Raw genomic sequence first — 15,964 nt, 5'->3', positions numbered from 1 at the left:
TGTATTAGGCATTGGACCTCCTTTATAACGAAAAATATGGTAGTCAAACAGTAAGATTATTAGGAAAAAAAAAATCGGGAGCCATACATGATTGAAATTAGTAAATTAATTCACCCAAAAAAATAAATAAATAAATGAAGTATGAATATTATCCATAAAATGGAAAAAAAAGGGAAGGAAAATTAACTCTACTCACATCAAAAGATAGATTTCAACTATCACTCCAATAAATGTGCAACCCACTTTTACAAATTATTAAAATTGCAGTGGGGAATGATTAACGAGCATTATTATAAACTATACATATATGAATCATAAATGCACAGCCACATGATTTTTCAAAGGTAATTAATGGATGAAAGCATTCCTATATAATATGAACTGATAGGAATGTGCACCGATGTTTCTCCCTTGAACCGACGCACTGTGCGATCGATCGAGGAGGGACAAACTGGACCCGATTATATATATATATATACACGCACATATATATTTTTACCCTCGTTTTTGCTTTTGGTTGCTTTTGAGCTTAGGGTCAAGGGAAGGAAGGAGTAGGAAGCCCTTTACCAAATAACTGGTCAGTGCATTAATTATCAAAAGCTCCCATGGCCCCTCTCATCAATTAATTGTTCATTTTCTAATTATAAAAATGAGAAAAAAAGATTTTCTTTTCTAGGAAGTTCATCTTCATCTCCCATCTATATAACAGAGACCCTCCTCAGACCCAAAACAAAGAAGCTAAAACCCTTCATAGCTCTACTTGTTCTTCCTCTTCTTCCACTTTGTCCTCGTCCTTCTTTCTAACCGAGAAAAAAAAATGGTGGTTCGGAACAAACCCCTAGCAGCCTCCATGAACGTGAAGGTCCTTGGCTCAGGCCCCAACACAGTGGTCCTGGCCCATGGGTTCGGCACGGACCAGTCCGTGTGGGACAAGATCGTCCCATTTCTTATCCAGTCGACAAACCACCAGGTCCTCCTCTTCGACTGGGCCTTCTCGGGCACGGTTGAAGATCCGGACCTCTATGACCCTGCTAGGCACGCGTCCTATGACGGGTTTGCCACTGACCTCGTGGCCCTCCTTGACGAGATGAAGGTGAAGTCGGTGGTTTTCGTCGGACACTCCATGTCCGGGATGATCGGGTGCCTCGCCTCCATCAAGAGGCCCGAGCTGTTTCAGAAGCTGGTTCTTCTCTGTGCTTCACCGAGGTAAATTATTTATCCATCAGCTTGATTCAAATTAGCTTTCTAGCTCATTAATTAAGTAAATTAATTTTCCATTGCCCACAAAAAATTTAATCCCACCCCTCGGGAATTTTTCTTAGAAAAAAGGAACATGTTAGCAGATAAAATCCATACAAAAACATTATCCAATTTTTATAAATTTATGTTCAGTGGTTAAAGACTAATTTTATTGCACAAAATAGAAAATTTTAGTCGACATTTTAGAACTCATACAAATAGATAGTACACAAATTTTTAACTGTGATCGATCGGGTGGTACTAAATCTCGATATACCTAATGAATCAGAACCATATAACATACAAATTTCTCGGCCCCGGAAGGATCAATTTTGTATCTCTATATACGGTATATGTTGTTCTTGTTTTTCATCAGTTTGTCATGATATATCAAGTGGGTCTTGAATGACCACAGCTGATTAAGTTTCACTGGAATATGTTTGTGTTGTCCCCACATAGATCCGAAACACATAGCTCTAGCTAGGATCGATATATAATTACTGAAGTGAAATAATGTTCAAGACCTGTTATTGACCTAATAAGTTACCACTATGCGTACCTCCGAAGCCCTGTCGATGTCGACATACTTGTAGATCGACAAACAAACAGGGACTATCTAGCCTAGCTAATCAATCCCTAAGATCTTTTCCATAGGTGATATGCCATATCTTCTACATCGTTTCTGAGTTTATATTACCGTTTAATGGATGAAAAGAGCTAGGTTGCTCTATCAAGACATGTCGCATGCCTAGCCTATTAGGAAACATAGCTGGACCCCACCCTAGACGTTTTATCCGCGCATATATTTATATATATATATATATATCACAGTTGCATATTGTTTTGGATTACTTCAAAATAATTTCAAATTCAAGAAAAGGAAAATCTAGCGCAGTGACACTAATTCTTGATGACCTAAAATTAAGTGATTCTCCTTATATGCCCCTGGCATATTCCATTCTCTTATTACATGAATGGATTTTTCCACCGTAACAAAACAGATTCGATTTTTTTCGATCAAATTGAGGAAATCAGTAAAGATGTCATTGATACGTTTTTAACTACACCTGACATAAAAAGAATAATACAGCTTGGACGTTCAGGCATATATTGTTTAATGGTGAACGAATGAATCACGCATGATGTATAATATATACTTCATATATAGAATTTCGTTTAGGTACATCCAAAAAACCACTTTTTTGACCGAATTTGATTCTTATTCTTCACCTACATAATTTATCTCATGCCGACTGACAGGAATCTAATGGTAATTCAAGATATATATTCAATTGAATTAAAATAATAGCAGTGCATGATGTACGTCGCTTAGTATTATAATTAGGGGAGGATCCAGCCATATCCAATTTATTAAATTCGTCGACAGCGAAGAAATTTTTTGGCAACATCTCATGGTCCTCTTCTCTCTCGTAGAGTTTCCTTCGCCTAATTGTTTTCTGCCGAAACTCCGAATCTAATAACATTAATTAAGATGGTCGAAGGGGATCAGATCAATTAGCTAGATTTGTTATCAACAACCTGAAATTAAAATTCTGATAAATAATTAAGTAACAAATGAGTAGATTCCTAATTGGCTCATGAAGCTAAATAAATAAGGATCGATCTTAGGGGTTCCCAGCTAGCTCTTAATTTCTTGCCAATCCGTAATAAAATCGATCATCAATCTTCTAATAGGTAGATTATATGTGCATGGAGACGCGAATTATGATTTGGAAAAAGGAGAATTAACTGCTCAGAATCGAGAAAACAGGAACAATGTCATTCAAGGCTAGCTAATATTTCCCAACTAATCGCCGGGTCAATCCATATGATGCAATATGCATACATATATGCTTAAATGGGCATGTTTATATGATTTTCTAGTTGTCCGGACATGTTTGGAAGATCCTTTAAAAATTATATATAGCCCTTTAGCAAGGATGATACCTTGCTGCAATATATATGAATGATTGAACATATGACACCTTTGTTGCATTCATGACAACGATAACAATGACCTGATGCTGCCGAATATGTTCGGAGGAGCATGTAACAATCGTTCAGCTACCACCACCGGTGTGGACATCTGAAACACGTGAACCGTAGAACGGACACAGTGTGCCAAGATGTTCACATTGATTTATACCTAATTTCAATTACTCACTAGAATTTCAGTTCAGATCGGGCCACGAGGACTATGAATATATGTGTGTATATATATATATATATATATAGGAGGCATTTTATGAAATTATTATAATACCAAGGGGGACGCACCATACATGTTTAGATCGATATATGACGATTTTTCCTACAGGTACGTCAACACAGATGACTATGAAGGTGGATTTGATGCCTCGGACGTAGAGCAGATCATCTCCAGTATAGAATCCGACTACACTGCTTGGGCCTTGGCATTTCCCTCGCTAAACGCGGACCCAAACAACCCAGCCTCGGTCGACAAACTCCAGAAGTGTCTCCTCAGGATGCGTCCTGAGGTCGCTCTCCCCCTGGCCAAGACTGTGTTCTACTCTGACTACAGAGATATACTAGGGAAGGTGTCTGTCCCATGCCACATTATGAACACCACGAAGGACATAGTAGTCCCGAACTCAGTTGCGCTGTACATGCAGAGACAGATTGGGGCTGGGAAATCGACGATGGACATGATAGAGATCGACGGCCATTTCCCTCAGATGACTGCACCTGTCCAGTTTATCGGTATGCTGGGAAGCCTGCTGGGGATCTCCACCACTGCCATGGCCGGAACCATGGCGCCCGGCACCAGATGCGCTCTTGCACTGTGAACTGCTGTTTGCTTAGTTTCTTTCCTTAAGTAGAGATTTGTCCGTCTGCGGCGGATGAATATAAGCCAACTTTTTATTAATTGTAGGCCAGTGATGTTATATGTGTAATATGTTATATGAACAAGCTAGCAGTCCTAGCTTCTTTTTTCTTTTATGGAGATTATCTGCATGTACGGATTATAATTCCGATCTTCTTTATTAGTGTATGATTATGTATAATAGGAGAAAAGGATCGGAATTAAAATACCCATCTTGGCATTCGGTGTGTGTTGTCTGAAATCGTTGGATATGAAGGTTTTGTTTATTCGGTAGTAATATTCTTTTGGATTTTCTTTCTTACAATGACTTGTTTGGAACCTCTTAAACGAAATAGAACCTCCACGTCTAGGAGGAAGAGCTGTTAGACGGGTAGGCATATCACCGGTTCGCAATCGAACCTATGTCTGTGCACGTCCCTAGTACAGGTGCCGACTGAACGGGTTCCCCATGAGTCCTGCGTATCGGTAGCTTCTAATTCTGAATACCGTGCAGAATACGAGTTTCCAATGGCGGATGGGAAACAAGAGCCCTTTGGCCCATAATTTTTAATTTAAAGCCCAAACATGTCTTCCCAGTCCACTGGTGAAATTTAAAAGCCAGATGCTCATGCATTCTTTTAGAAACTCGAAAAAAGAAATATATATGTTCGGCCATTGAGGAAAAGAATCCGAATTGGGATGACTCGGAAAGCTGCAATCGAGAACATAGAAATAGACAGGAGTCACGTTAGGCACATGGACCTCCTTATGAAATCGACCTAAAAAAATAATAATAATGGGACGGGGTCTGAACAATGTTATGAACGATCTGAGAGATCTAAATAGATTGAAACATGAACCAATGGATGTCTTAATTCCATTTTCTTACAATGTCCGATTTTCGTGTTGGCCCTCCGAATTCAAGTCCAATATTGCCAATGCAATTCAGCACCCAATCCCCGAAGGTACCTACCAACCAAACTCTGCTCACGGGAAGTGCATTTAGTCAAGACCGAATCAAAACTAGTTATACCCGCATCATCACGCGGTAATTCTTTGTCAATTTTTGTATTTAAAAAATAGATAACTAGTGCATGTGACAATACATGAATGGATATAAATAAAACAATGATGTTAAAATCATATATTCTACTGAATGTACATAATCAAGATATCGTGAATGAGAGTCAAAGAATTATAACTCATGATAATGGCAAATAAATAGGTTTAATAATCTTATGAAAATTAAATAACCTATATAGAAAAAAATAAATGTCTAATATATATAGATAGGTACATACCAAGATGAAAAAATATCATATAAGGAAAACTATAATGATCGGTAAAAAGATGACATGAAATGAACATGAGTAAATGGAGAAAATTCACAGGGGAAGAGTTTTACCCTCCAGTGGATCGATCCGATTTGATTGAACTAATTGAGACCTAATTAGACTTCCAATATTACCGTGCACACCGAAAAATTGAGGTGAGACGTTATGTCGGATTATATCCGATAAGTTTATTAGTCGTGCAAAGGTCTATGCAGAAGGACAAGGGTAAAATCGTCCGGAAGTGGGGAAAAAAGTTACCCTCTCTGTCACTCTCAGCTTCGGAGCGGAGCCATTCATAAGTTCTCTCAATGGTAAGCAGAATCGCCATGAGAAGCCTTCTCGGAGCTTCTCACTTGGTCAGTAATTCTTCGACTCTTCTCTTCAGCCGGAGCTCCTCCTGCCGTCCGCCTATCTTAGCTCCTTCCCCGACCTCCATCCTCTGCCGGAACCTCGCGATCATGGCTGCCGCTGCCGAGGAGTTCGTCAAGGGGGCCGTCCACCCGAACGGCCTCGCTGTCATCACCCTCGATCGCCCCAAGGCCCTCAACGCCATGAATTTGGGTACTTCTTGCTCTGTCCTCTCTTGCGATTCCGGACGGAATTAAACGTCTGCTTTGCTTCTAGTTTGCTTAATTGCGCGATCGTCCGAACTTTTGGGAATCGTTCTCCATTTCGTTCGATTGTCCTCTAGACAGCTATAGGATACTCAAAATGGGCTGCGAGCATTCTATATGCTAACTGGACGACCTCAATGTTGATGCAGATATGGATATCAGGTACAAGAGTCTTCTTGATCAATGGGAATCTGACCCAAATGTTAAATGTGTTCTGGTTGAGAGCAGCTCAGCCCGTGCCTTCTGTGCTGGTAACGCAAAGAAAAATTGGGTTTCCTTGCTTCAAATTTAAGAAAAAAGTTTTATTTTTCTCATTTTGGTATGACATCGTAAGCCAATCGGGATTTGCCTCAAGTTTTTTTCTTGACGCTATGATTATCTTGTAGTGATAGGGAATGTATTGAGGATGACGTTCATGGTTAAATGCAGGAATGGATATAAAGGGTGTTGTTGCTGAAATTCAAAAGGACAAAAGCACACCACTTGTGCAAAAGGTTTTCTTAGTTATTGCTTGTTTTGCATAGCCATTATGTGCTTTGGCTCCAGGTTATGCTTGAGTGTGCCATTATATAGGCTTAGTTTATGGTAAAGTGAAGATTTTCCTTGCAATTTATGGTGTTAGGTGTATGTCTCCTTTCTTTAATGATTAATTCTAAAACTAACCTGTCCAGCAAGAACTATGTAGAGACTAGATTTAACACGGGTACTAGTTTTTGTTTAAGTGGATGTCCCTGGTCTTCTTGATTAGATTGTTGCGAAGTTGGTTTCACCAGTATAATCTATTTAGATCCTGCTAGATGATAACCCAGGTCTTAGTTTACATGCAGGTGGTGATGTGAAGCAGATAACAACCAAAAATCAACTGGCAGATGTGATTGAGGTCTTGTTGTGTATTTCTTCATGCATATATATGATGACCAGAATGAACTTCGTAAATAAGCACTTCTATGCATAATCATCTGTCTTATCACCTAGTACAAGCTTAGACATAGTGTCGAGCTAATCTAACATTTTATTACTAATGCTGCTCTTAAGAGTCATCAATTTGCTTTTCTGGCCCTGTTCTCCTCCAAAGTGCATGGTCATATCTAGCTTGCACCAATGGGCTTCCTTTGTTGAGATGGTCTGTGTGTCATTCTGATATAAATCCAAAAGATAAATGATAGCCGCCAGCAGCCTTAAAGAATTAAATGGATGACATTGTGAAGGAAGAGAATGAAACAAAAAAAAAAGGCTTCCTTCTTTCTAAACTTAATGCACAGACGCATGCAATTTCAATTAAGTTGTAGTTGTTTGGGAAGTCCTGCCTTGTAAATCAAACTTTGATCATCTCCATTGACATGCTTGTTTATTAAATGTCTTATATTATCGTTTTTTCTTGGAGGTTGACATTTGGGACATAATGCTATACATTTTCATATTCAAGATTTTTATGCATGATCTCTTACCTGTGATCCGAACTAATTGGTAATTATCACACTGCATTCACTTCAGGTATTCGGTGCAGAATACTCTTTGATATGCAAAATTTCTGATTATAAAAAACCATACATATGCCTCATGGATGGCATAACAATGGGTTTTGGAATTGGCTTATCTGGTCATGGTCGATTTCGAGTGATAACTGAGGTATGCATCTTCTCCATGTATGGTCCAATTTTTCTATTTTTATGAAATTAGATTTCCTTTGATTCATAATGGTGAAATGAACAACTGCAGAGGACTCTGCTTGCAATGCCAGAAAATGGAATTGGCCTTTTCCCTGATGTTGGTTTTGCACATATAGCAGCTAAAACTCCAGGAGGAGGATCGGTTGGTAAGTGCTCTTTCAAAAGTAAATTGTGGCCTTGAGCATGAATCATTATTAATGGCAATGATAGAATGGTGTTGGTGTATTGCCCAAGCAGAAAAATAGTGGCTAAGGTAGTGCGTAAAAAGGGGGGAAAAAAAAAGATTGTAATGTTGCTTATATTTATTTGAAAATAACAGAAGCAGTAATTATCATATATTTGGCCTGAAAGGAGTGAACTATCAGATATTGCATTTGTATGACAAAATTCTTAATCAAGTTGAATATATGAAAAATAACTTTTATGTTTTGCTTGGACAATGTTCTCTTTCGGAAACTATAATCTCTAGTAACTTATTTCAAAGCTGTGGGACCATGCAGCTGCCTTTTGTTGATGGTATCTGTATTGTTTTACATAATTTCCTTCTCAGGTTCTTATCTTGGATTGACTGGAAAGAGAATCTCAACACCATCTGACGCCCTGTATGTTGGTCTGGGAACGCATTATGTGCCATCAAGCAATTTAGGATCACTGAAGGAGGCCCTTTTATCAAATACCTTGTATGTTATTTTCCTGCTACAGTTTGTGTAACTCTTACTGTGGTCAAGTTTCACAATTTGCGTACTTATTGATGAACGAAAAGAAAGCTACATGATTAGTGTGGCCTTTTAATATTTCTTCCTATCGTTTGATTTAGCTACCGCCGTTTCTTTTTGCAGTGTCTGCCAATTTTAAGCAACTTCATTAAATTAGTTTTAGGACCAATGTTTAGCCCCTTTCTGATACTAGAGGCATCTAATGCAATAAAAAACTTGTGAGGATAAGTTCTGCACCAGAAATATCTTTCACTCTTTATTAGAATTTTTTGGGCTCAAAATCTTTTATTAGATATTTATTTCCTGACAATTCATCCCGCACTTGACCTATCCATCACTTATATTTAGATTGACCCGGTCTAATTTTTATCTTTTCAAAGTTGTGCTTCTTTTTCTAAATTTTTCTCTTCCGAAAAACTTCTTTCTTTTTACACATAAAATTTTATAGCCTTCAACTTTTACTGTAGATTGTAAGCTCGAATTCTGGTCTATGATTTGCATCATCTCGTCTAATTAAATGCATAAACCAGATTTTTTTATACTGTTTTCACAAAGCATATCACTTTTTATGGTGCTTGCAGTTCGCAAGATCCTTTCGGGGAGATTGGAGCGTTCCTTGCAAGATACAGCAGTGACCCTGGATCCGAACCCCAGCTGAAGTCCCTTCTGCCGCCGATTTCTTCTTGCTTCAGTGCCAACAAATCGGTTATCGAGACAATTGAAGAGCTCAAAAAGCATCAATCGAGTTCTGATACTAGAGGTTAGTGGGTGAAAATTGGAAAAATTGTGCATATTGCTTTGTTCTTTCTCCAGTAAGTAGCCCATAGCTATATTTCCTCGATCTTCAAATTTTAGGGACTTTTGGACCTTTCCTTCTATGTGTTATGTCGTTATCTCTGATTTCTTTTCCTCTCTTGCATAGTGGTTGAATGGGCTAATGAGGCTCTGCAAGGCCTTGCAAAAGGTGCTCCTTTTTCTCTCTTCTTAACCCATAAATATTTCTCCAAGGTTGCATCAGCAGTGGCGAAGAATGACCCTGATTTTTCAACTGTAAGTTTTGCCAGTTCATTCATCTCTTCCATAATTAAACTTCATGTCCTAGCTAGCTCTGCTCGGGAAGCGTCTCATAATTTTTCGGGTTTCAGCTAAAAGGTGTGATGAAAACTGAATACCGGATTGCCTTAAGGTCTTCCCTGAGAAATGATTTCGCTGAAGGTGTCCGAGCTGTGCTGGTGGATAAGGATCAGGTTCTCTCTCTGCTCTTACTAAGCTAAATTCTTGTTCTGAAGTCTTCTAGAATGCGCGTCTGGTCCCAAAAATTCGAATACATGTTGGGCTGCAATCTGAAGCACATCATTATGTTTAAGCTGCTAGGAATTGATCTAAATGTTCTAAAACACCATTGTAATTTGCCTTATCTTCTCTGGCTTATATATATGTATTATTGCGGGCTTTCATTTATTCGTACACGTATGTTCGTGTTCTGCAGAATCCCAAATGGCAACCACCAACATTGGAAGAAGTGGACCCAAGGGAAGTGGAAGCTGTTTTTGAACCACTGAGCCCAGGAATTGAGGAGTTGAGAGTATGAGTTTCCTGTACAAAGTACTTTCCGCCCTGCCACCCTAAATTCGAGCATAAGAATAACGATTTCACGAGATGGACCACCTTTGGCAATAAAAGCTCCACAATGGGTGTTATGTTTCTAATGACTCCTATCAGATCACGATGGGCAATATGCCAATTATCATGTTGTCGTGTGCTAAAATGTTACGGTATCTTGCAATTGTTAAAAGAAGGCGTGCGGTGCAATGTTTGAGTATGTTCGACTGGATTTCCTTTGTTTTTCGGATCATTAATGGAGAATCTAATGCCCCGTCGGTCCTTTTGACCATGGCAAACAGATCAGTGCAGTGGGGGGTCATGTTGCATTTTGCCCATGCCTATAGGTCACGAGGTGTTAGCTCAAAGGGATTGTGTCCTCTATTGAGGATCTTACGAAGAACGGTGAAATCGAATCCTTAGCCACTTATAGCTCAAGCCGTTGGTTGTTTCGCCCAATATTTATTAGGATGATGGGAATCCATGATTCCATGTCTGTTCTCTTCGCGGCTTCATTTGCAACTTCAAAAATATCTAGAAATGAAAAAGGATTGATCGACTCTTGTTGCTGGAACTTCGATAACGGGTCATGCTTTACCAGTGGGAACAACTTGCTATTTCTCGTGATCAATCTGGTGTGATCACGACGTGTTTTCAACCCGCATGGTTCGCGCAAAGACGGTATAATCCCCCCGAAAAATATGTGAATGGACAGAAAGTTTTTTTTTTTTTTTGCCCGTTTCAAAATTTTCCGTCAAGCCCTTCTCTTTTCAAGAAGGGAACAACGCTACAGTTGTCTCTCCCTCTCCCTCTCTGCTTCGGGTTGACTTCTATTTGACCCGTCACTCGCATGAATTCCCTCCACCTCGAAAACAGTCAGAGCAGCTTCCCCTCTCTGAGTTCTCTCTAGCTCCTCTCCCCTCCGCCGCTCAATCAAAGTCGCTTCCCGCCATATCATCTGTCCGAGGAACATGTCGGCTGTCCCCACCCTCCGGCCCGTCACCATCTCTTTCTCCGACATCAAGGTTGGTTTGAAGTTGGCCTTCACGAGAACTCATTTTTTTCACTGATTTTACTACAAAAATTCGATCTTTCGCCGTAATTTTGTATCCAGTTGATGCTGATAGTGTCGAGTCGATGCAGGACAGGAACGTTGACCTCTCGATGAAGATTGAGGAGGGATTTGGACCCAATGGACTCGGGATAATATCAGTATCAGAGGTAATACGATAATTGAACCCCATGTTTTATTAAGGAGAAAGGAGTGTTCTCTTCGTGTTTTCCGTTAGGAATCGATCGTCCGTTCGAGCTTTTCATATTTGGTCCAATGAATTATTCAACGCAGTCCGTCAGTCAGAATTTGTGAGGCGACAGCTACTTGGCTAATGATGTCTGCTGGTGTGCACATGTTAAAACATGGTCATGATTGAAGCTCTGCCTTCAGAATTATCATTTTTGTGGCCCAATTTGGAGTTAGCATTTTTTTCAATTGTTAGAGCATTTCGAAACTTTCTTTAACAAAGTAATGTTTTGTCTTACGATGCTTACGTACTTGAAGTCTTTTGTCCTTTTGAGTATTTCTATAACTTTGAGCTAAGTTTTGTTTGATGAAACTCTATTTACTAATTATAAGTTAGCTCAGAGTAATAATGATGGGTTGATGGAGAAGGCTGCAATCAGCTGCTGAAAATATATCCTATTTATAATTATTTGTATTTCTCATGCTGTCATATTCAAGCATATCTTTCATGTATGATAACAATTTTGTTATAGGTTCCTGGTTACTCTTCATTGCGTCAAAATCTTCTTCGTCTTTCGCCTAGGTATATCATTGAAATTGATAGCTTATGACTATTCCTTTCACCCAATATGAACATAAGAGGAGACTCCTAAAAGCATACTCGAGCTGATTGACATGACAGTTTGTTTTCCCTTCTCTTACATACTAGGTTGGCCCGTCTTCCTGAGGAGACGAAGGCTAAGCTTGAAGATCCTGCTAGCAGGTGATTCACTGCTGGGGGCTGTCTCTTGAATGCTAGCATGTTCGATGTTTTCATCCTTTTCTAGACTTAGATTTTTTATTTTTTTTTCATTGAGTTCCATGAGTTCATATTAGAAGTTAATATTTCATATGCATGGATTTTAGATTTGCTGGTTTCTCCAAATTATCCAGGTACAACTTTGGATGGAGTCATGGAAAAGAGAAGTTTGAATCAGGGAAACCCGGTATACTGTTCTGAATGCTACATACTTGTGTTTCTCATAATATGGTGAAGTCCCTTCACTTCACATGCCTGTCCTAATAATTTATAATCATCTCACATGTTTGTGGCAAGGGATTTTTTTATTTTTAATTTGTTTATAAAAATTTGACTTTTCAGCTTGATGATCAAGTAGTTTTAGATATATGGACTTCAATTTTTTGAAACTGTGCAACATATTTAATTTTCTCCTGCTGATCATTTCATCTGTTCGCTTCTTGAATGCTGTACTATTGGGCAGATATGTTGAAGGGCTCATTCTATGCTAATCCTATCCTAGATATTCCAACAACTGAGGCGTCTCTAGTTAAACGGTATGAAGAGCAACAAACTTTCGCAAATTTATCTCGTTATTATGCTTTTCTAAAAATCATTGCTAACAGTTATGATAAGTGGAAAGAAGACATTTTTGTTGTGTTTACTCCTATTTATGTGGAGTTTATGGGCACTCTGTCTTCTAGGTATCCATCTTATTGCGGATCAAATATTTGGCCCAAAGATGCCCTCCCTGAGCTCGAGCATGGTATATCTTCGGTCACTGACATTCTGTTTAGCTCAAAATGCAGCAGCCGGTTTATATATATATATATATTGTTTCCCTTTTTTCTTCAGATTATATTTCCCTTCTTTGAGTTTAACTGAGAGATCTTTCCTAGGAACAATTGAAGGAAAAGAATAGTATCTTTGCTCTCAGTGGTATTACTTTCCATCAGACATTTCTTTTGAAGAGGAATTCTTCTATGACTGGAAATAAGAAGCTATATAATTCTTTAGTTTGTTTTGCAGATTTTCCAGTGTCTTGATATTTATGTCAATATTCTGCTTGTGAAGTCTTTGACGTTTATGGACAAAGCACTTCGAAAATTTTCTTATCTATCTCTTTGCACTGCTAATCTTTTCAGTTGTATACTAGGGACATTAATAGTTTGTTGACTTGCAATCACATGATGATAGATAAAGCTGTTGAATAATCAACATCTTCCAGAATCAATATTAGGTCTGTGAATGTTGACATATTATATTGTATTAGAGTAGCTAAGAATAATCTTTTTACTCTGTAGCGTTCAAAGCTCTTGGAAAGCTGATCTTTGATGTTGGTTTAATGGTGGCTTATCACTGTGATCAATATGGTAAGTTCTTCCTTCAAAGATACATTGTTTCATAGAAGTGTAGTCGACACCTTGTAGCTGCATATGACAGGTACTTGTCTTCTCTTTGCATTGAACTTTTGATTCTCACGAGCGTGTTTATATACAGTAAGAAAAGGGATTGGGAAGGGAGAAAATGGAGAACTTGAGCAGACCCTTGCTCGCTCCCGCTGTCATAAAGGTCGCCTGCTCTATTATTTCCCAGCAGACAATAGGTGATTTTCCATTCCCTGCTACATCTTATATAACAGATCTTTTGGTTGACTGAAAAAAGGTCCCCTTGTTTGGATACACCTCAGCGAGGAAGGAAATGGCAAGTTGCCCTTCTTTTCCCCTGAGATTAACCAAAATAAGAAATCGTGCCTAGATTTTTATTTGAGCTCAGCTGGCTCCAATCTCCTTGGTTTTTCAGACCAATGGACAGGCTTTGGGCTATCCAAGCCCAAGTTGTACCTGCTATTTTTCTATAAACTGAACCTAGCAGGGATTTCATCGTAAGTGTTATGTGGATTGTTTTTTGGTGCAGTAAATTTACCGAAAGTAATGGTTCTATGTCATCATGGTGTGGCTGGCATACAGACCACGGGTCTCTGACAGGTAAGCTGCTTTCTCTGCTGACCTCTTCTCATTTCGCAGTCTCTTTGTTTAGAGATGGATTTTAATCGTGCAAGAGAATTTCTTGCTCTCAGACAATATCTCTAATTTCATGTGATTTTCCAGCATATGTAATATGTTTCCGTCTTAATCTTTTCTTATTTAGGTCTTACCTGTGCAATTTTTATGGAGGATGGCTTTGAAGTCTCTTGCCCTGATAATGCTACCGGACTTTATGTTAGAACACGGACCGAGCAAATTGTCAAAGTATACTTCTTATTTTTCTCTCCTTTTGAACTTCTAACAGAGGATTTAGGAAAGAAGATCATTTTCTAATTATACAAAATCGATTTATATGTAATTTGCTTTACATTTCTATGGGAGTGGACTGAAGGGATCATATGCTTCTATTTCTCAGAATTTTCTCCCTTCTTGTGTTATAGGTTGTCTATGGGGAAGAAGAGATAGCTTACCAAATTGGTGAAACTACCGAAATACTGTCTAGAGGCTACCTTTGTGCAACACCTCACTGTGTCCGGGTATCTTCCCTGTTCCATCCACCCATATATTTGTCGACTATTTTCTGAGGGAAAAGCATATAAAGCAAGCAATTATTAGACATGGATTGAGCTCATTCAACCTGTTTGTTTGGTGTAAAACATTCTGCACGCATACTTCTCGAAAAGAAGAGTTCATTTTCTTAGGCTGATCAGGGCTGGTGCCTGCTGGATTTTGTTTTGTGTTTCCTTGAGAACAATTTTCTTATATTAGGGTATATTCCACTTTTGGGTTTCATAAAGAGTGATGTCTTCCCGCTGTTCTTAAATTAGTCTGTATAGCAAATTGAACCTTGATATACTGACATTTGTCAGGCACCTCAAGGAGAGTCCACTTTGGGTGTTGAACGTTCGACATTTGCCTTGTTCATGCAACCCGATTGGTATGTTTCTTATGCAATAATGACCATCATAATTTCTCATTCCACCATAATCTTCACGTGACATAAATGCATTATTTTCATTAAATTCATGTTTATGAACCTCCCTTTTTATTCTGTTTATTTTCAGGGATGAGAAGCTGAACTTTCCCGAGGAGGTCCACATTCACAAAGAGGTACATTGAAGGAAATTTACCATGTTTACCGTTCTAAGTGTTGATCTGTTCATAGTTTTTTACTAAAATTGTTCTCAGAAATCATAGTAAGTCGTTTCTTGCCAGGTAATGAGAAATGCTTGTTATTCGGGTTTAGTTTGTCAAACAGTTTTTGAAGTTGATCCCTTGTTCATTTAATGTTCTGTCTTTCTGCAGCTGATTGCATCAAACAGTGCTCTCACTTTCGGGGAATACTCAGAACTGCTCCTCGACAAATACTATCACACAAGGACATGATGACTCTTTCTCAGAAACATTTCACAAAATGTTCAGCTACGAGGAGTACGTATCCCCGGACAGTGCATAGCCAGGAAACTCATTAATATTTGCAATGTCGAGAACTAGCCCCATGTCAGAATTTCGTGGCACGGTATAATTGTCTGATTAGTCGACTATGTTTGGACAAATTTACGATGTCACCCCTCTGATCAGCATGTTTGGAATACGATAGGTCTGAAAGCACTCGAGCTGCACACAATGCATGCATGCATCATTTGACTGAACAAAAAGAATGCGACATTGCAATTTGCTATTCTTTTTTCAGATATTCTTTGAAAGTCGGGGAAAGCGCAAGTAGAAAAGTTTGGTGTCGGCATCAACTGAGTTTGGTTGAGCTAACAAAGTTGATTTTCCCCAGATCAACTCAGGTACAAAGCTTCTCTCAGGTTCGACATAGTGTTACCTGCTGTATTCAAACTCGGATATCATAAAGCCATGCAGCGGGTACATATCAATTGATATATCTCTGTATCGAGCTTAATCTGAATTCTTAACGGTGATTATGATCGAATTTTAAATTTTCTTAGTTAA

General features: G+C 38.7%; 3 protein-coding genes across 6 annotated transcripts; all 3 read left to right on the top strand.

The window, feature by feature from the left end:
- Positions 1-711: 711 nt before the first annotated feature.
- On the top strand, positions 712-4,361 carry LOC116201838 (probable strigolactone esterase DAD2). Its single transcript, XM_031533263.1, has 2 exons — positions 712-1,206; positions 3,557-4,361. Exons 1-2 carry the CDS (start codon positions 818-820, stop codon positions 4,044-4,046), a joined length of 879 nt encoding a protein of 292 aa, XP_031389123.1. The 5' UTR covers positions 712-817; the 3' UTR covers positions 4,047-4,361.
- Positions 4,362-5,646: 1,285 nt separating this feature from the next.
- LOC116199989 (3-hydroxyisobutyryl-CoA hydrolase-like protein 3, mitochondrial) lies at positions 5,647-10,219 on the top strand. Of its 3 annotated transcripts, XM_031530618.1 has the most exons (11): positions 5,647-5,958; positions 6,161-6,262; positions 6,441-6,485; positions 6,839-6,891; positions 7,506-7,640; positions 7,731-7,827; positions 8,232-8,361; positions 8,979-9,157; positions 9,320-9,447; positions 9,543-9,644; positions 9,887-10,219. In XM_031530618.1, the coding sequence occupies exons 1-11, from the start codon at positions 5,706-5,708 to the stop codon at positions 9,986-9,988; spliced, it is 1,326 nt and encodes a 441-aa protein (XP_031386478.1). In that variant the 5' UTR covers positions 5,647-5,705; the 3' UTR covers positions 9,989-10,219. The 3 variants fall into 3 exon arrangements, with proteins under 3 accessions (XP_031386478.1, XP_031386476.1, XP_031386477.1); XM_031530616.1 differs by lacking the exon at positions 6,839-6,891 and having other exon boundaries at positions 5,648-5,958; positions 6,441-6,505; XM_031530617.1 differs by lacking the exon at positions 6,441-6,485 and having other exon boundaries at positions 5,671-5,958.
- A 480-nt stretch (positions 10,220-10,699) lies between these two features.
- On the top strand, positions 10,700-15,964 carry LOC116199990. 2 transcript variants are annotated; one of them, XM_031530620.1, is made up of 15 exons: positions 10,700-11,024; positions 11,148-11,220; positions 11,773-11,822; positions 11,949-12,002; positions 12,173-12,225; positions 12,502-12,574; positions 12,722-12,783; positions 13,322-13,390; positions 13,518-13,623; positions 13,935-14,005; positions 14,169-14,269; positions 14,446-14,541; positions 14,875-14,942; positions 15,070-15,115; positions 15,311-15,964. In XM_031530620.1, the coding sequence occupies exons 2-15, from the start codon at positions 11,164-11,166 to the stop codon at positions 15,389-15,391; spliced, it is 987 nt and encodes a 328-aa protein (XP_031386480.1). In that variant the 5' UTR covers positions 10,700-11,024; positions 11,148-11,163; the 3' UTR covers positions 15,392-15,964. The 2 variants fall into 2 exon arrangements, with proteins under 2 accessions (XP_031386480.1, XP_031386479.1); XM_031530619.1 differs by having other exon boundaries at positions 10,767-11,024; positions 11,143-11,220; positions 15,311-15,697.

Source organism: Punica granatum, chromosome 3 (genome assembly GCF_007655135.1).
Source record: "Punica granatum isolate Tunisia-2019 chromosome 3, ASM765513v2, whole genome shotgun sequence".
In the NCBI taxonomy this organism is placed as follows: Eukaryota; Viridiplantae; Streptophyta; class Magnoliopsida; order Myrtales; family Lythraceae; genus Punica; species Punica granatum.
This window is presented reverse-complemented; position numbering and strand designations above follow the sequence as displayed.